The sequence below is a fragment of the Theobroma cacao genome, chromosome 9, assembly GCF_053813885.1.
Source record: "Theobroma cacao isolate CCN51 chromosome 9, ASM5381388v1, whole genome shotgun sequence".
Lineage (NCBI taxonomy): Eukaryota > Viridiplantae > Streptophyta > Magnoliopsida > Malvales > Malvaceae > Theobroma > Theobroma cacao.
Window position 1 is genome coordinate 4804770 of NC_142647.1, and position 20656 is coordinate 4825425.

General features: G+C 37.4%; 3 protein-coding genes across 7 annotated transcripts; 1 reads left to right on the forward strand and 2 right to left on the reverse strand.

Annotated features, from left to right (window-relative positions):
* Positions 1-1332: 1332 nt before the first annotated feature.
* Positions 1333-5146, reverse strand: LPXA (bacterial transferase hexapeptide repeat-containing protein). Of its 3 annotated transcripts, XM_007012812.3 has the most exons (11): positions 4913-5142; positions 4715-4794; positions 4292-4416; positions 4064-4172; positions 3810-3902; positions 3581-3697; positions 3395-3478; positions 3129-3233; positions 2167-2253; positions 1888-2020; positions 1333-1696 (listed from the first exon to the last, which is right to left on the reverse strand). In XM_007012812.3, the coding sequence occupies exons 1-10, from the start codon at positions 4995-4997 to the stop codon at positions 1901-1903; spliced, it is 1005 nt and encodes a 334-aa protein (XP_007012874.3). In that variant the 5' UTR covers positions 4998-5142; the 3' UTR covers positions 1333-1696; positions 1888-1900. The 3 variants fall into 3 exon arrangements, with proteins under 3 accessions (XP_007012874.3, XP_017984000.2, XP_088665500.1); XM_018128511.2 differs by lacking the exon at positions 3395-3478 and having other exon boundaries at positions 4913-5143; XM_088809374.1 differs by lacking the exons at positions 1333-1696; positions 1888-2020 and having other exon boundaries at positions 2223-2260; positions 4913-5146.
* Positions 5147-5529: 383 nt separating this feature from the next.
* Positions 5530-11264, reverse strand: LOC18588423 (Protein kinase superfamily protein). 3 transcript variants are annotated; one of them, XM_088810073.1, is made up of 9 exons: positions 10545-11264; positions 9440-9594; positions 9260-9354; positions 8052-9022; positions 7382-7542; positions 7106-7182; positions 6878-7025; positions 6500-6616; positions 5530-6101 (listed from the first exon to the last, which is right to left on the reverse strand). In XM_088810073.1, exons 1-9 carry the CDS (start codon positions 10705-10707, stop codon positions 6048-6050), a joined length of 1941 nt encoding a protein of 646 aa, XP_088666199.1. In that variant the 5' UTR covers positions 10708-11264; the 3' UTR covers positions 5530-6047. The 3 variants fall into 3 exon arrangements, with proteins under 3 accessions (XP_088666199.1, XP_017983467.2, XP_007012879.3); XM_018127978.2 differs by having other exon boundaries at positions 6500-6649; positions 8052-9019; positions 10545-11255; XM_007012817.3 differs by having other exon boundaries at positions 6500-6649; positions 10545-11253.
* Positions 11265-13841: 2577 nt separating this feature from the next.
* Positions 13842-16925, forward strand: LOC18588425 (protein EFFECTOR OF TRANSCRIPTION 2). The gene is made up of 3 exons (XM_007012824.3): positions 13842-13995; positions 14185-14520; positions 15361-16925. The coding sequence occupies exons 1-3, from the start codon at positions 13897-13899 to the stop codon at positions 16687-16689; spliced, it is 1764 nt and encodes a 587-aa protein (XP_007012886.3). The 5' UTR covers positions 13842-13896; the 3' UTR covers positions 16690-16925.
* The last annotated feature ends 3731 nt before the right edge of the window (positions 16926-20656 follow it).

A 20656-nucleotide genomic window follows, 5' to 3' on the forward strand; every position in this document is an offset into this window, starting at 1 on the left:
GATGTACTAAATGGTGGAATTGATTATGAGGAGATGGATATCATAAAGGCTTGTGAAGCAGAGAAAAAAAAAACAAAAGACCTATTGTTTGTAGGTCCAAGGAGGAACTGTTTTCTCAAACATTTCTGCTGTTTTTCTAGGATCCACTCCTCCAATCTTAACTTAAAAAAGAAAATTCAAGATGCTTGAAAATGCAGACAACTAGGATTTATTAAAAAAAAAAAAAAAAACTCATCAATTGGTTGTGTCACACATAAGAGGTGAGTACTCTTTTGTCTCCTTTTCCATTTAATTACTTGCACTTAATTATTTGATTTTGAGATTTCAAGTGTTTTCCTTAAAATAAGATATAGTCCTCTTACATGATTATTAAGTAAATTTACTTAATTTTGTCTACTTTCTTTGTATAAATAAAATTATCTTATACTACAAATCTATTTACCTTATAATATCCAGTTATGCGATAATTGATCTAGAAAAGGAAGCAAGTTCATTTATGATGTGAATATATGGGAGATAGAAAAAGCAATGAATGGGGGCATGACCACCACAAATGTCGCATTCAATTGAAGGAACTCAACCACTAACTTATAACATAGGATGCATGCACTTTGATTCTTTACCACATTCAAACCAAAGAAAAAACAAAAGATAGAAGGGGTAAGATTACATCATAGATCATACTCCAAAGTTGAAAACTACGGCATATGTTGTTGAATGTCTATGTGCAAAGCACTTTCATACCTTCGTTTCTTGACATTATTTAATGTCAGTGATTTTGAAGCATAGTGCGATCATTTGTACAAGGAAAAAAGAGAGCGAGGCGCAGCTCTTGCTTTATAGTGTGAGTAGGTGAAAGAAGAGAAGTAAAAGACAGTTCAGCTAATCATCAATGGCTTTTCCAAAGGGGAAAAAAAGAAAATAATTACAGAAAGTGGGTTGTTTTCCTCAAAAAAGAAACCCTGCTATGCCCCTTACTCTGACCAGATTATTCTTTACCACGAAGCAAAGCACATCATGCAGACGCTATTGGTTTGCTTGAACACTGAAAATGGCATGGAGACCATGAAGGAAAGGGTACACGTTTGCAAAGTACAATTTCCTCAACATCATCAATCTTAGCGTTTTAATTAATTTTTTTCAACAAGGAATTCAAACCAAATTTGTACCTAATAACTAGGCCAGAATATGCTGGTTATTTACAACCCTTTTCTCTCACTCAGCATTCCGCATAAAGTTCATGCTCTAAGATAGCTGCAGAAGCCGCCTCCATTTATCTTCAATAAACCATACATCATTTCTTTATGTTTAAAATAGCAAGAAAAAGGCGACTTGGAAAGAGAACTTTACGGAACCCAAATCAGGCGAAATTTTGGTCATGTGGTACATATCTACAAACTGAAAGAAAATAAGGAAAGAAAGTAACAGAGATAGTTTCCAAAATTGTATTCTTGAGGACGAGGACCCGTACATGAGAAATAATATGATTGCTGAAATCTGCTTGATAAGAATAAGGATTATATCCCTGCCGATAGGCTGACAAAGGTGTTGTTGAATGTCGTTGAACCAATAGCAGCTTCAACCAATGGATATGTATTATATCTGAGAACTACAGATCAAACCTCTGTGAAACAAGCCAGAGCTTTCTCGGACTGGTGCTGTAAAGCTCGAAACTGTGACAATTGTCATATAAAATCTGCAGAAAGCACACCCAAAAATAAGTTCAACTGAATCCACGCCAAAACAATAAGGCCATTGTAAACGAAATGGATGTCTAGCTTACATTCTCACTCTAGCTCTTAGATGCCATTGATGTAGGACCAAAAAGTAACTAGTAATGAAAAACACATACAAACATACAAAGCTAATAAATAAACTGAAACTCACTCCAGCAATGCTCTCAAGAACTGCTCCATTGTCTGAATTTGCATATTCCACGACGATTTTCAGTAAAAGAATCACGAATGGACTGGAGCATGGAAGATACAGCAGGAACACAACCCAGATCTTCATCATGTTCCTACAAAGTTAATTAAAACTTTCTTTAAGAATATCTTAAACATGAGTTTGAATATTTTTATGTCTGTAATGTGTGTGTGTGTGTGTGTGTGTGTGTGTGTGTGAGAGAGAGAGAGAGAGAGAGAGAGAGAGAGAGAGGGGTATTACCACTTCAGCAAGACGCTCATCAAATCCCATAGAATTTGTGTCACTGGGCATGAAAATTTTTCTGTAAGCTGTCCTCAGACACTTAATCTAGAACCTTGCCCAAAAAGAAAAAGGTACAGCACTTTTAAACACATGACCAGGAGTTATCACAACAAAGTAGAAACTTATCTCCATGTATCAAGGGTATAGAATATAAGTGATGAACAATCTAACAAACTAAAGGAAAGGCAGAATAAAAATAACAATATTGCACTTAAATAAAATTCCAAGAAGCTGCCTGTAACATCCTCCAAGCAATAAAAGGACAAAAAAGACTAGCATTCACATATACTGGTTCCTTGCAAATTCTATACCTTATGTTTGTTCAAAAAATTGAACATCTGGATACTATATGTTGATTTGAACAGCAACAGAAGCAAATATACATTAGAAACTAGAATCTTTCAATCTTGATAGACTACAGCCTAACTCCATATCCAATGAGTTCCCACATAATATCACCCATACGTTATAGGATGAACTTATCTTACCATGTCTTTCATTTCTATAAATATACTCAATAAACATTTTCTTGGCTGGAGTTAGACTCCATAACATGCACTTTGGAGAAAGGCATACCATAATAATGCCTTAAACCCATGACAGCGGGTCTTGTGGCCAATATCAAACAAAAAAAATCATAAGAAGGTGATACATTTCAACACAAATGCTACTCGAGGAAGAACTAAGAGAAAAAGTAAATGCAACTTTGAATAGTTTTCTGAAATTCCACCTACATACTATGTTGGTAACCAAAAACCTCAAGCAAAATCCAGAAGACCATGATATGCAATTTTAAACAATGAAAGACTACATTATAGACAAGGATCTTTTTGAAGGAAAGTCTTTTCCATCCTACACCAATAATATGATGGAAGTAAACTATGAAGCCATCAGAATAACTGCTGAAACTTTTCACCAACCTCTGTGACTAGGAATCCACGACGACGAAGACCCTCCAAATTCAAACCACGAAGCTCAGCTCTCTCTCCAGACACCATCATGTACTTTGGGACATCTTGTGAAACCTTCATGCAGGAAACAAAGTTGAATTTGGTTGTGAATGCAAAGGAATGTCTGTAAGTCGTTTGCTATATGATAAACCTGCCCTACAGCTGGATTATGTAACTGGAGGACTTATTTAGCATCTTATTGCAGTGTAAGGCACATATGTAACTAAAGGTCATACCACAGATCCACCACCAATGAAAGCAAATGAGCCAATATGACAAAATTGATGAACAACACTTGCTCCTGCAGTGTGTGCATGGTCCTACATTTGTAGCACTTGAATCAAATTTAGCAGACACTGTAATCTAAGATAGAAACATATAGAAAGACATTTTCCATAGCAAACAGTAGACGAAGGAGTTACCTCCACAATGACATGGCCTGCCAGGAGAGTATTGTTCGCAAATATGTTATTATTACCAATTTTGCAGTCATGTGCAATATGACAAGACCCCATGATAAGATTGTTATCACCAATAACCTGAATACACATGTTAGTTAGATAAGGGAGGAAATGCATGGATAGCATACACATGTTTATGACTTCAATATATAAAGACAAATAATGTTGGTAGTTTTATATTCTTATCTACCGTTATATCACTTGACTTTGAAGATCGATGGATTGAAGTAAATTCTCTGATCTCATTGTTGTTTCCAACATCAAGAAAGCATTCATCACCTGACTAAAACCACAGAAATATGATCATAAGTGGTCATATCTTTTGCAAATATTAAACATTTGAAACATAGTACACAGCTGCTATCAACGTACACATGCACAACAATTCTAGCCATTAGCAACATACATTTGACTATGCATCAAAAGCTGAAGAAGATAAGTTACCTTATACTTCATGTCTTGGCATTTAATACCAACCACAGCATGATGCCCAATGATGTTGTTGCATCCTATTACAGTATGCCCAGGAAGATCATCACCAACGACAGCACCACTGCCTGATAAAGTTTTAGTACTTCCATAAATTGCAACATATACTACATAAAATAAATATATTTCCAACAGAAACTCAAAAAGAAGAAGAAAAAGAAAAATGACCAAATAGAAACTCACGTCATCAAAATGCAGTGGTTCCCCAATTCAGTATTTCCAAAAATATGGCTTGAAGGATGCAACTGACATCCATTTCCTAGTTTTGCGGAAGAACCAATTGTGCAAAAAGGACCTATTGAAACACCCTGTGCCATAAATTTTGAAATTTTACCGATGGATACAAATCATTACAAAGGACACAGCAATCCATAGCCCAACTAATGATTATGCAAATAAGGAAAGATGTCAAAAGGCAATTCAACAAACAGAGAGCCGTTGTTAAAGTAGCAAATTGTTTGACAGGGAAAAGCCAACAAAGAACTGGGTTTTAACAAACAAAACAAATCACAGATTTTCAGGTACCTAACTACCAATGCCTATTGAGAGAAATACGTTCCAGGTCTTAAACAAAGAAGGAAAAAAAAAAGAGTAGAAAAAGAGCACCTGGCCAATCACAGCATTTGGATGAACAATTGCAGTTGGGTGTATAAAGCCCGTACCCTCCTTTTTATTCTGAAAAGCATCTGGTTCACAATCATGGGGAAAAAAAACAAGAAAGAAACCAATGTAACAAGTTGTTCAAGCTTCATGGTAAGATAGATAAAAGTGAAAAAAGAAAAAGAAAAAAGAAGGGCTTATTACAGTTGAGAGTTGAGGAGAAGCGATGCAAAGATAGAGTGGTGAGAGAAGAGCTTAACGGCTTTCGAAGCTTGAGCAGGGAATTCATGGATTGCCGCTCTCACTCTTACTCTCCGACAATGGCTGATCTTTTTCGACCTTTTAACGTTTTCGTTTCTTCAACTTTCAGCCGCCGCGCCCCCGATGCATCCGATCCTGTCTTTCCACGCAGATTTTATCCGTTAGTTTCGTACTATGACTCGTGTTAATCTAGACCGCTCGTTTAACCGACAGGATCTAGATGTACGGATGTAAATACACGTGGATTTATTGAAACAAAAAGAATAAATATTTGGGCCTTTTGGGCCAATTGGTAATCTCAAGAAACTTGGAATACTTGGAGTTTTCATTGTGAGTGGGTCATTCATTCTAAACTAGTTTTGAATTGAGGGTGGGAAAGGCCCAATAATAATCCGACGACTGCCCTACAGAAAGGCCCAATAGTTTATAACAAAGAATTTATCAAATTCCAACAAAATATGATTTTTTTTTCTTTTGTTACACCGATTGAGTTGCGAACCATCTAATCTGCACCATCGAAATTTACAAACAGGGGAGTGTTGATTGCTGACATAATAGAATTGAACGGTAAGCAAGCTCCCTCAATTTTCTTTAAAGAAAAAAAAATAGTAGTTGTTGAGCTTACATAATACAGACTGACAATGAAAACATACTAACGAAATCGGCATGTCACCGATTGACATGATTTAATGGAAACAAAAGGCAGAAGAATGCTATAAAACTATGGTTCAACTCTAAAAAAAAAAAAAAAAAATGGGTGTAAGGAGAAAAATGATATAATTTACAAAATGTCCACTCAATTTTACAGCTGTATGAGCATGACCATATGAATCTATACCATAATTCACCTCAGTTAATAACAAAGGGTGACACTGTTTCCAAATTATATTCGCCTTAGCCCTCAGGCCTTCTTCACTCTTTCCAGAGTGAGCTGCCTATCTACTCTCTGTGCAGTGTAGCTATCAATATCTTTCTGCCTTGGTCAAGATCGGATTACACAATGGTAGGCATTGCTTCTGCTGATATTCAGTCTACCTGCTTCAGCAGCTCGGCAGCTGTTTTGAAGATGCCCAGAAATTTATGTATGGACAGTCCAATTTGTGATGACATCCCCCTCCAACATCCGTAGCACCTTCAGTATGAACTAGAGTGAGTTAACTGTAGACTGACAGATTCATGTAAAATGTTTATAAGAATCAAACAGGTGGGGAAGGTGTTGTTTCTAGAAGTAAGTGAAGTTTAATAGGCTTATAAGCAAATATTGTTAAAAGCATCTTTCGGCCAGTAATTGTTAAACATGAAACTCAACCAGATTTGTAGCAACCACTACAGAAATAACTAACAGTGCCTCCGAGCAGATAGCCAATGCACAAAACTATAAGGTGCACATACACATGTAGAAATTCTTATTTCAGACATGTTGGCATTAGGTGAGTTTTTCACAGGTTTTGCTATGATAATTGAAACAATGATGATCAAATAAAAGTTTTTTGCAAGGGATTTTTATAATATTAACTCCAATTTACCAACCTGAGACATGCGAGGCCTTGAATGAGGATCCCGCCTGATGCACAAGGAAGCACATTGCAGCATGCCATAAACATCTTGCTCTGTGTAGCAGTTCCCCAAGCGGGGGTCAACAAGTTCCTGCATGGCATGACTTTCTAGTAAAGGGCGTGCCTGCTCCAAATTCGAAACATCACTAGTGAGAAAATGAATTTATGATAAATTTTAAAGTGATTAATATTTGCCCAAGGAAATTACCATACAATTAGAAGCAAGGGACAAGATAAACTAGAAGGTGATCTGTTGATCCTCTTATGACAAGAAGTCAATTTACTTTTATCAAAGATTTTCTGCAATCACCAATCTACAAAATTGTAACCTAAAATCCAGTCAGTTTCGTACCCATTCTGTGAGGCACTGCTGTCCCTTGGGCCGATTTATGTCCATAGCTTTTCGTCCAGTAATGAGCTCTACCAATACCACCCCAAAGGAGTAGACATCAGCTTTTTCAGTAATTTGGCCACTTTGCGCATATTCTGGAGCTAAATACCTACCAAGAATGTTTTCCTCAATAAATTTGTCTTCAGTAGATCATAAAGCAACAATGAAAAAGAAGTTATGTAGGTGTACCCGAATGTTCCAATTACTCTAGTTTCCACTCCCCTGTCTCCATCTGGCTGCCACCTTGCCAACCCAAAATCCCCAACCTAAATGATCCAGAAGCAATAGTCAGTTTGCATTCCCTGTTAATGGATAACTATAAAAGGCACACACGATATGTGCCTATTGTTTGACAAAAAATGAAGAGCATTCACACTTGAATGGGCAGTGCATTGAGGGCAAGATACAGCTGGTCAAGATAAATTTGAAAATTTGTTCACATAGAGCTTAGAAGACATGACATACTAAAGGTTCAAAATCATGGGTGAGAAGGATATTGTTAGGCCGCAAATCACGGTGTACTATACAACCAACTCTGCATTCTTCATGAAGATATCTCAATCCTCTAGCTGCTCCAACAGCAATCTTTTTCCGTGCAGACCATTGCAACGCATTACGATTATGTCCTGAAAATTGTCCATTTAGAGGAGTAATTATCAATGACCATTGAGGACAAGGAACATATTAGACTCACACACAACCATCTCCAGTCTGAGGACCAAGCAGCATTTCCCAATTAAGAAAGTTTCGACCAGTGATTGGAATGAAATACATGCATTTCAACCCATGTTATCCACAAAAGAAATAAGTTTGACAAAATTATAAAGGTATTACCTCGAAAGGCAATCTAAGAATTGATTAAACATCTTATGTAACTAGACACACCATTCCCCCAATAAATAGTCAACAAAAAATCAAAGTGGTCGTTTAAGGGCATGATTTAGGACATTCCAGTTAACTCAAATTAGTTAAGTACCAATAGTTTTGAAGTTCGTTAAACTGAGAAACTGTGATAAATATATCAATTTCAATTCATAAGCAAAGAAGAAAATCTCCCTTGATATTCTCTAGCTATTTGCTTGTCCATGATCAAGATTAGTGAGTCACAAATAAATTAGGATAGAAGAGAACTTACCATAAAGATGAGAATCCAGAGACCCATTGCAAATGTACTCATAAACTAGCAATCTTTTTCCATTCTCGATGCAGAACCCAATCAGCATCACAACATTACGGTGCTGGGCACAACTTAAAACCTCAACTTCTGAGCAAAATTCTAGATCACCTTGAGAACTAGCCAACTTATGTTGCTTTACAGCAATCGCCTGACCATCTGGTAAGATCCCTCTATGAACAGAGCCAAATCCACCTTCAGCCAAGAAATTCGATTGTGAAAAGCCATTTGTAGCATGTTCCAATTCAGCATAAGTGAACCACCTAGGAGGGTGCCCAAACACAGGGGCCTTGTGCTGACATATTGAACATAATGGAGGTGGTCCAGGAGGAGTATTTCTTGACAGTGCGATAGCTTCCCTCACACTTTTGCTCACCTTCAGATCAAGCCTGTAATTAAGGACCCCGACATCAGGTTCTCGATTCAATGTAGATAATTTCTCCAACAAAACACTATATGTTGAACTGCGAATGTCAGCTGTCTCTGGCTCGAAAAATAATCTTGTTTTAGGAGGATCTATCTCACTGTCAGAGCCCGAATCAGATTCAAACAGATTTTGGCTTTCTTCAGTTATAAATGAATACTCCTTCTTCAAACTCTCATATAATCCGGGGAGGAAAAATGGTGAGGCCCCAGGATCTGAGCTTGATATTGATGAAGTTCCAACATCTGTAGTAGTCAAAGACGATTCATGATCTGGACTGCTCACAGGAGTCACAAATGGCCCCCTAATTTCATCTAACCGGTCATGCTTGCTTTTCTTATGTTTAGGATATGCTTCTGACTCAAATGATAATGGCCAAGCCACTTCAGGTGCCATGTTAGGTGATCCAACCAAATTCAATCGCAGAACCTTTGGCTGAGATCGTTTCATGACCACAAGATTGCATTGCAGCTCTTCCAGGCAGTGTTTCTTCTCATGTTTTAATCTTCTGTGCAAAGGTTTGATAGCAATAATAACAATAATTAATTGAACAAACAGAAGAATCAAAATGAAACTAAAGTGAAAAAGGAAGCTTCAGAACATGAGAATGTTGGCTACTATACACATGTGTTAACTAAGACCTTGTGTAATTTGCATATTCTTACATAGCTAAAAGCATGCTTAAGCTTAAGAACAATATATGATACATCATGCAAGAGAACAAAGTTTACATTGTATATATTACTTATCCAATATAACCCAGTTTGATTGAGCTTTCTTGGCTTCAGCAGCCACTATCCCATACGGTGATCCAGGAACAATTTTTACCCTGACCTTGACCTGTAAACAGGAATTAAAAACTCAATACTAGGAACGAAGCATTTAAGAACTAAAGAAACATCTGAAAATAAATTAATCCACTAACCTTCTCTGGGTCATAAACATCTTGTAACTGAAAAATCATTTGCGAGCATGAATCTGCAATATCTTGTTTTTGATCTAAACTTGTTTCTGAGAGAGACTTCCAATGACCAGTGGTGCAATCACTGGTAAATCTTGAAATCCCCCATATCTTTTTACCTGGTAATGTATTAGATCTCGATAGGTTATCAACAGCAAATACTAAGAAGTGAATGTGACCAGCAGAGACCAAAAGAGATAACAAAGCAGCAGAATGCTTAAACCACATTCTCAGTTGTAGCAATTATATATAATTGAACCTGATAATTGCATATTAAGCTGATAAGAAAGTATACTGCACATGATCTTAGCCTAACAGCCAAGAATGTTATTCAACCCAATAATAGGTTAATGTCAATAATGTTCATTCTTTTGGCTCATGCTAAGTGGCCATTTATAATCTGTGAAGCAGCTGTATCAAATACAGCATGAAGAGGCTAAGATTAACAGTTATGAGCCACCCAACGGCCAAGTTCAACAAAGGAAGAAAGGAACATTATGCACCAGAGATCTCTACTATTTACTCAAATTACGTGAAGTTAAAAAGCATCACCAAACATATGCTCCATGCTTTATTCTCATTCTATTATATAGAAACTAATAATTTCAGAAACATAAAGAATTCAAAAGTTTACTCGTGTATTAAGGCGCAGTTTCATTTTCCACTGCAGCATTTACATACAGAGGACAAGGCCATCAACAGGTTCGCCAAAAGTTTTCTTCCTAATCTATTGAGGAAACTGGTAGGCAACTTATTTTGTTGTAACGATTGCATGTTGCCGCTTGTTAGACTTAAAGGTTTCAAGATCCAAACCTGGCAAAATCTCTATCTACTGAAGTTTATACTTTAAGCTCTGGACCATCGACAATAGTTTTTGCCTTGAACATAAGAAAGTGGTAGAACAAATTTGTGCTCAAATGTATGAAGGAAAGCCCAGTGCAATATTTAATTCTACTAGGTGGCTCCTCTAATCCCCCAATCAGCTCAATGACTTGTATCATCATTAAAAAAGTAAGAAGAAAACAAATAAAAGTAAAAGGAGATGTGTTTATAAGGTAAAGTAAGTTACTTGAGGAGAGGGCAGGAATAACCACCAGCAGCTTAATGCAATCCCCAGGCTGGACGACATGAGTCAAAGCCCAGACGAGAGCAGTCCTTGGGATGTCCCTTGCTGCTTTAACAGCCACCACCACTACTTTACCAGCCAAATCTGAGGTACCCTTCTGTTTCATCTCCGAAGCCAGCTAGAAACTAAACCCCTGTGCACCTTCCACACACCCCATAATCAAAACCCGCATCCCATTTCTCCATCAAAACAAAACTCTTGAGCAGAAAAAATTGCATTTTTGCTGATTCACAATAACCCAGATGCCTTTTTTTTTTTTCTAAGAGATGCCCAGAAGAAAAGTTTGATATGAAGAAAGAGAAGTTGATGGGGACGTGCACTTGAAGGAACTTTTATCAAATCAAGTAAGCTCTTTCTCTTAAAAAAAGACGTGTCTAAACTCTAGCTAGCAAAACAAGCCCTTCTTTCTCTCTCAAAAAGAGAGCTTCGGATGCAATAAAGGAACATGTATCAGCCCTTGCAAGAACAAGCTCAGCTTTCTTTCACCGAAACTGAGGCTGCCTTTTTTTAAGCTCATGTAACGTGCGTGAGCTTTCTTTAGAAACAGAATTTGATTCCTGTGAGAGCGTGAAATAAAGCGGGTGGCCTAATTTGGAAGCCTCCTTGTCAACTGGTTATCGGTATACATCCTTATCCTCCTGCTTTCAACAAATTTACAAGCAAGGGGCAATTGCCCAATTGCCAATATTATACAAATCACAAACGACAAAAAGAAACGGTCTATCTGTATTAGGAAACGACGACTGTTTAATACCAAACCACATGTAATTATGTAAGCAATTACCTGCACGATTGGAGGAAACCCTTCCCTTCCCTATCTATCTCCTTCTCAAAGAAATGAATATTTAAATGAAATTAGAACTTTGCATGGAGCCCTCAAATGTGGACTTTACCTAGCAATGAAATGTAGTTTGATCCTTTTCTTCTCGACAGAAAGTTGAGAGTAGGTAATGGGAGGAAGTTAATTCTTACCGTGTAGTTTGGAATCTGCCACCAGTGTTTGGTATTGTGCTTTACCTTCCATCTTTTGATAAAGACCAGATGCAATACTAGTAAATTCTTTTCTTTTCAAAAAAAAAAATTCTAGTAAATTCTTTTGAAAACAACAACAATATCCTTTAAGATATCGTTATTTGCCCAGTTTGTCATTTGTGATTGTTTTACTATTTCATCACCATTTTGGGATTAACTATCTATCTAGGATGCAACAAAACTGCCTATTTATTGCCCATATTGAAGTTCCCATTATTTTATTCTGGGAAATTTTTTAGGCATTGTCTCCTTGGAGACAGTAATCAACTCTTTTTTTGAGTCTGAGGCTAGATCCAGCTAGTAGACCTTAAATATGAACAGGTGGGCATAGATAAACTAATCCTTCTCTTTAAATGTGGCACTTAAATTTGTGCCAGACATCAAAATAAATTTCTTTTGTTTTGTGTTGCTCTGATATGGCACAGCATGGCAGATTGGTAGTGTGGGTAGGACATATGAGCCCTCACACTGACAAATGAAGACAAAGAGCTAATGGTAGGGCATGACTTGGCATAGGTAACATCAATTATGAGCTTGCTGGCATCCTGAATATAGCTGCTCACATTTTCTTCAAGAGAAATGTCAATTTCTAGCCAACAATAGCAGCTTATAGCTGGCTTCCTCTCCTTGAGCAGATTTGAATTCTGTACAAGTGACCATCAGTCAAAAAGTAATCTGCACCTACAAGAAAAATGCAACAGTGCTGAATTCAAAATAAATAATGGGTAATCACATGACACTTTACAGCAGATTGTCTATTTACACTGAAGACAATTTATCTTAAGGACTGAATCTGTAAAAAAGACCTTGTTGTTTGTATATCCTGCCATATAAACTATGAAAGAGGAACCAAAAAGTAAATTCAGAGGTAGGTTGGACTTAGGTGTGTAAACATCTACCAATGTAATTCTTTATGGAAGTGGGACCTAAAGTTCGCTAGCTACACGAAGTGAGTGACTACCTTTACAAAAGATATAAATCAAAGAAACCTTAAGATATTCCCTCATGTTATTCATGCATGGAGTAGCTCCAAATCTATGCCTCTCTAAAAGAAGAATAATAATGATAAAAAAAAGACACAGAAAAAGCTTTAACGTTTAAAGATAAATACAATGGCATGATACGATTGGTTGATGATTACCGGCTTTAAGAATTGATATATTCCATCAAAACCATCCAAATATTTCATCTATTCACCAAAGTATGAGATATCATTCAACGTTTTTTTCTTTTTTTTCTCTTTTGCTATGCTGGAAAGGTGAAGCAGCCTTTGATGAGACATACGGCAAAGAAAACGATAAGAGGCACTACCAAAGATGAAAACTTTTGAGGTCACTAAATCGTTCAGCTTTGAGGCAGGGAGGGGCCAAAAGATTTAGCTTAGCAATGAGTGCAGCACCAAAAAGACAACTGAATTTCACAATCACATTCACATCCTGACATAAGCTTGCTGCTTTCTTATCTGCACCAAAAACAATGAGGAAGATGCTTTTTCTCTTTTCCTTGATAGGCAGGATTATAATTTGGTGGGGAGCAGAATATGTTATAGTTGCTTATACTAGGGATAAATATTTCCGCCAAAATCCCCTTAGAACTAACTCCCTTTGCCACCACTCACCCCCCCCAAAAAAGATTATAATAGTAAATCTATACAATATCTTGATAAAGCATAGCTCATATAGGCACAACAATGCTTATAAAAGAGGAACGTTCAAAATTTGGATTTCCTTTTAAGGTGCCTGTCACGTGTTGCCAACAATGAGAGAGCTGATCTTTTCTTATCTTGGCTTTTTGCCAAGCTATGATGAACTCTGTATATATTACACTATATTTATTTCCCATCATGGCTTTTTGGCAAGCCATGGGGAAGAAAGATCACTTTTGCTCAAATCTCAGTTAACCTGAAGTCCAAAGTACAAACAACAGTTTTGCAAATGAACCGCAACCCCAAGCTTAGCCTAAGGCCATGATCTGATTCTAAGGAAGCTGATTACTTGATTAATGATGTTTCACCATCCATCTACTTCCCTTGTTAGATTTGAGATTATTCTTTAACAGAATTGGGCTTAAAGCCTTGTACTACTTCTTAATTGGATTGGGCTTGTAGCCCAAGGAAATTTAGGAAAGGGGTAAATTAAGGATGCAAATGTTTTGCAACTTCGAAAAAAGGAATAGGCAATATGGTCTTTTTGTATTTTTCATTGAAGACGCCTGTTATAACTTGACAACATGACAACGGTCGTTTTCCAACCAGGGAGAACCAATGCCGATGGGAGCGACTGAATTGGCCGCTGTAGTCACCAGATTGAAACGAGAAGGTCACAAGCGGACCAAACACGACTCCCAGTTCTCCAAATGGAAGGTTCAATTCAATCTACAAAGTCCCTTATCCCCCATAGTTTCCCCATAAATTGCTGAATTCTTACTGGATTGCATCAATGCATTCCCTTCCTTCTATCAGTTATTGTTTCTAAACAATATCCACATCCAATTTAAACTTGATTTATAATCTTTTATCTCTTCTGGATTTTTTGTATCTTGATGTGTTTAGGTTCTCATTGGGCCTGATGATTGGGTAGACTATTCAATAGGGAAAGAAGGAGTGGCCAGATACAGGGTTGAAAATCTTCCCAAAAATTCAAGCTCAGGGCTTTATGAGCTTGCTATATACCGTAGTGGCTCCTCGAGCAGGGAAAACACTGGCAAGCTTGGCCGGTATAAGGTTTTGGTGGTTTATCTTGGGGAAGCTGACAATGTCAGGACAAGACTCCAACAATATGGCCGTACAGGTGCTCATTTGGGTAGAAGTAGCTCTGGAGAAAAGGGATGTGGATACTTTGAGGACATTTTTTCAAGAGGCTATTCGATTGTGTACAGATGGGCTCCTGTGAGTATATTTCTTTGCAGTTTTTTTTTTTTTTTCTGATTTCAATTTACTTGTTAACCTATCTTATGAGTCTTGAATGGAAACTATTTGAGAAGTTAGAAAAATAAAAATTGGAATAGTAATTCTTAGCATTGGAGGCTATAAACTTTGTTATATTTTTCTGGAGTATCTTTAATTAGTAAAAAACAGTGATAAGTTAATACATAGTGAATGAGATATTTGTTCTAATGATATTTCATTGATCTTCTAGTTTGCATTCATTTGGATTGTTAACGATCTTGTATTTGTGATTTTTTTTAGCTGTTCTGCAATTATGCTACAATAGCCAAGCCTTTTACTGCCTATAAGTTGGAGTTGCAGTCTCCCAGAAATTAATACTGTGAATATTAATGCTTTTTAGGGTGAAAATAGTAAGAATTACTGGAGAAACTAGTATTAAGAGCAGTGAAAGTACGTGTATACAACTTGTTAAGGTCAATTTTGCAGGTGGTGAACCAGTATATATATTTTCTTCTTTAGACTGTTATAAGCTCTTAGTCTTATATGAATTACAGATGGTCCTCGAGAAGGACTCTTAGTAGTACTCCAATGACAAATTCTGGACTCTGAACCAGATGAGATGGTTTTTGAAAGCTAAATAACAGTGAAAGTGCACTTGTTAATAAATGTTCTTTTTACATATTCACCCACCTACACATAGCATTCAAATTATGCTTGATTGATTGTCCGTAGGGTGTCTTCCCAGTATGTATAGACAGAAGAATGCCCGCAATAAAATCTTGCTATCTAATTTTCTAAATTTTAATATAATTTTCCTTTCCCCTATTGAATGCTAAGTAGATGGAAAACAAGGCAGACGCTCAGAGAACAGAAGCTCAGCTTCTCAATACCTTTGATTATGCCTGGAATAAAGGTTCTAATGGTGCACGCCGCCATGACAATATTCTTCGGAAACTTGATAAAGGTGCATCCAATCGTACCCCACCAGCCATTTTCTCCAGAAAGCTTCTACCCTTCCATCAAAAGCAAGTAGGCATCAAAATCAAAGCAAGCAAGCTGCTTTCACAAGACAGTGAATTCAGCAAATATTCTGATGGAGAGGGCTACAACTTTTTGTGGCAAGTTTTCAAGTTCAGCAGATCACAGCCTAGGTTAGTTTTTGATCGTGGTGGCTCTAATGAGAATGACACTATCATTTGTGGGGTGGTTTTAGTGGATGGTTCCATTTGTAGAAGGCCACCACTTGAAGGAAGAAAAAGATGTGCTGAACACAAGGGAAAGAAAACTAGGGGGTCCTCTGTGAGTTTAAGTACAAGTGAGAAATCACACACGCATAAGGCATGCTCAGACTATGTTATTTTTGGAAATGGAGAATACAATGTTAATGGATCAAAGATTCCCAGCTTTGGCACAGTGCCTTCATTGATTGCAGGGGACTGTCCTGCAATTGAGCGCTGCAGCCCTATTTGTGAAGTTGCCATGGATGATGGCTCTCTTTGTACTAGGCAGCCAGTTTCAGGAAGAAAGAGGTGTGATGAGCATAAAGGGAGGAAAATTTGTAACTCCAATTCAGAGACAACAAGATACCAGACAGTGCCATATGTGGTTTCTGATTCATATGCTAACGATGCTTTAGGTTTTGACAAAAAATCCTCAGAAACTTTTATACGTGGAAAAGTGGAAACTGGAGTTGCTCCACATAGGCCTGTTTTCAATGATGGCTGCGATTCTATATGTGGGGTGGAATTAGGTAATGGCTATTTCTGCACAAAGCAACCTGTTAGAGGAAGAGTCAGGTGTGAGGAGCATAAAGGGTTGAGGGTTACTAGTCTACTCTCTGGATTCGATGCAAAGAGCACATCCCATGATTTTGACATGGATCCAAGATTCAATTCACATAATTGGAAGTACGGTCGTAGCAGTAGTAGTACAACCATTTGTGGAGCACCCACCCGCAATGGTTCTTCCTGCCAGAGGACAGTTAACGGAAATGGAAGATGTTGGCAGCACTCGAACTATGGTTGTAGTAGTATTAGTAGTAGTAGTAATTTTAGCACAAAGAACTCAAATTATGGTGATAGTAGTACATCCATTTGTGGAGCACCCACCCGTAATGGTTCTTTCTGCCAGAGGAAAGTCAAGGGAAATGGAAGGTGTTGGCAGCACTAATTGGTTAAGGCAATTGTGTCTCTTGGGCAGAGATTTGTGGGACTTCCTATTTATCATGGATGATGGTCTGAGTGCCGCATTGGGTGGAGAGTCACCATTTCTTCTGCTCTGGAGAGAGTGCAGGAACCGAAGAGTTTTTTAAGTATTTTGTACATTAGATGATGGTAAAATCAAAATACTTCATAAGAACAGTTTGGTGTCTCTTATTTCAAAATGATGTTTTTGGCTTTTTAATATTAGCATTGTTAGTCAATATTTAAAAAAAAATTATACCTAATACTATATAAATATTTTAGAATACAAAAGCTTTTTGAAAAAAAAATCTGTCCATGTTCCCTCTTAAAACTTAATAAAATTCACTTTGATATTTAATAAACTTCAATATTTGACAGAAAAGAAAACAATTTAAAATATAATAAAATTCTAGAACGAAATTTATGAATACAATAATTTGTCTCACTTTGATATATACTTAATAAAATTTAACATTTGACCAAAAAAAAATTGTTCTAAACCAAATTTATTGATTAAATTTAACATATAATTTTAGGGTTTAGACAGAGGCAGCCGCCCATACCCTTATTTTCATAAATTTATTAATGATGTAAGTTTGTTGGACCTTGGCTTTAAAGATCCAAGATTTACTTGGAGACGAGATCTGCTTTCGGAAAGGATTGATAAGGCGATTTGTAATACAGATTGGAGATTGAAGTTTCCTGAAGCCACCATTCAGCACTTGTCTCGAATTTGTTTAAATCATAGGCCTATTTTAATTAGTATGCCGAATGGGAAAGTGAGACACAAAGGAATTAATTTTTCTTTTTCAGGCAGCCTCACTGACACATGAGAATTTTAATAACTTTGGTGAAAAAGAATGGGTTGCAGCGAATGGTATTCAAGGGGCTTTACCGAATTTTGCTTCTAAAGCAAAGCAGTGGAATTTTGAAGGTTTTGAGAATATATTCTTTCGGAACAAAAGAATCCTGGCTCGACTCAATGGTGTGGAAAAAGCCATAGAAAGCAGGCATTCTAATTTTTGGAGCGAGCTAGAGTTTAATTTACGTCTCGAGTATGAGACTATTTTGAGATAGGAAGAGATTTTCTAGGTGCAAAAAGCTAAATTTGATTGGTTTGATGCAGGGGATTGAAATACAAGATACTTCCATATTTGTCCTTCTAGAAGGAGGTGTAAATCTAAGACACTTCGTCTCAGATTATCTAATGGCAATTAGTGTGACGATCAGGATATATTAAGGTCCCATGCAGTTGAATTTTTTTAGTAAACTACATTCAAAAGAGGACGACATTATTCCTCCATTTTCAATTCGGGGTGCTTTTCCTTCTGTGAAGGAAAATATGAGGGACAATCTTGTGCAACCAGTAGATGAAGCTGAGGTACATGATGCTCTTTTTGAGATGAAGCCTCTTAAAGGTCTGGGAGTGATGATTTCCCGGCTATCTTTTTTCAATCGCAGTGGCATATTGTTGGGAAGGATTTGGTGTCTTATGTCAGAGAAGTATTCAATGGTGCTGATGTTGGTAATGATTTGTGTAAATCAATTATAACTTTAATTCCTAAAATACCATGCCCTGAGGTGATTTCACAGCTTCGGTCAACCAGTCTTGTACCTATTGTTTTTAAGATCCTGATGAAGGTTATTACAAATCGGCTTAAGCCGATTATGAGTCACCTTAATGCTGATACTCAAGCCAGTTTTATTCCTGGTAAGTAAATTTCGGACAATATCATTGTAACGCAGGAAGCTATGCACTCATTCAGAAAGAAACAGGAAAAGTTTAGGTGGATGATAATAAAAAATGATTTAGAAAAAACCTATGAAAGGTTGAGATGGGAGTTCATATATGGCACTCTGATAGATGCCAATATTCTAGAATGACTCATTGACATCATTGTTAGAAGTTGGAATAGTGGCAGTTCACAGGTCATATGGAATGGATCGTTTTCTAATAACTTCTTTCTTACTAGAGTGAAACGAGGAGATCCATTGTCTTCTTTTTTTTTTTTTTTTTTTCTTATGCATGCAGTGCCTATCTCATGGCATCAATGAAGCAGTAACACAAGGGCTTTGGAAACCAATTCGCTTTGGTAGAGGAGGGCCTGCTTTACCTCATTTATTTTTTGTCGATGATCTTATTTTGTTTGCGGAAGCTTTAGTTCCACGGATGGATGTAATCAAAGGCGTGTCAAATCATTTTCGCAAGTATTCCGATGAAAAGGTTAATGTGGAGAAGACTTCATTTTATTTTTCCAAAAATGTTGGGATGGATATAATTCATGCAATTAGTGAATGCTCAGGCTTTTCTCATTCAACTAATTTGGGTAAATATCTAGGAGTCCCATTATTGCGTGGCCGTAAGAAATATTCCTTATTCAAGTATTTGGAGGAAAAAATTTGCAACAGATTGTCTTCTTGGAAAGCCTCGGCTCTCTCTTTTGCAGGCAGACTGACATTGGTAAAATCAATATTATTGTATATTCCTTCTTACGCAATGCAAACAGTTGCCATCCCGGAGAAAACTCGTGAAAAAATTGAGATGCATTGTCGTAATTTCCTTTGGGACGGGGATTCTAAAGCTCGGAAAATCCATGCTATGAAGTGGAAGAACATGTGTCGACCTAAAGAGGAGGGAGGATTGGGAATTCGATGCATGAGAAAAATGAATAACGCTTTCTTGCTTAAAGCCTGCTGGAAATTAATCTCGACACCAGCATCTTTATGGGTAAAGGTGGCTAGGAGTAAATATAACATTGGTATGAATTTAATACCGAATAACATCTGTAAGGCAAGGGCCTCAGCTTTTTAATGCTCAATTAGTAAGTTGTGGGATGCATTTAAAACCAATATGCGGTTGGAAGTTGGTAACGGTGTTACTACGAGATTTTGGTTGGATAACTAGTTGTGTGATTATCTCTTAGCAGCTGCTGCACGGACCTTGGGATTGGAAATTGATGATTCGAGCAGTGTTTGTGAGTTCATTCTATCTAATGGAGAATGGGACCTATGTCATATTGCAGGCAGGTTACCAATGGAAAAGTTTAATACTTTTAACAAATACGCTCCCTCCTTCATCCAGCTTAGAGCCAGATAGACCCTTTTGGATGTCTTCCTCTTCAGGTGTCTTCATGGTGGCATCGGCTTATGCAGCGTTGGGAGGTATTTTGGAAGTTAAATCCACTCATAATAGCAGTCTATGGAATCTAGTTTGGAAGTGATGCGGTCCGGAAAGAATTCACACCTTTCTTTATCATGCTTTCATGACAAATTGCTCAGGAATAAGGAAAGGCTGCGAAGACGTTTCACGAATGACCCAAGTTGTCCTCGATGTCATCTGGATATCGAGTCAGCATCCCATGTGTTGAGGGATTGTCTAGTAATCACTGCACTTTGGTGCAGAATTCTCCCACAAAGCTTACAAGGTGCGTTTTTTTAATTCTTCCTTTCTTGAGTGGCTGTCTTTGAAGTAGAGTAGAAGTAAATTGTTGATTAATGGCATTCCTTGGAGTACGGTTTTTGGTGTTACTTACTAGTTTTGCTGGAATTGGAGAAATCTTTTTGTGTTTGAGAATAAGGTGATGACAATTGAGAATCAAATGTCACTTCTTAATAGCTGGGTGGGTTCAATACATCAGGCCTGTGCCACTAATGTGCCGAATGTTATGTCAACTCATTCCTTAAGTGAACGACGGCTTACAGGGTGGCAGCCTCCTGAACCGTTAAATATGGATGGAGCGTTTAAAGCTTCTGTTGGTAAGTCAGCAGCTGGTGGTACATTACGAGACAACCATGGTGTGTGGAAAGGCGGGTTTTCACTCAAGTTAGGCAAGTGCACTACCTATAGAGCGGAGTTATGGAACGTCTACAAAGGTTTGTTATTGGCATGGGATTTGGGGTATAGAAAAATTGATCTTCAAATTGATAATAAAATGGTGGTTGAAGCTCTCAAG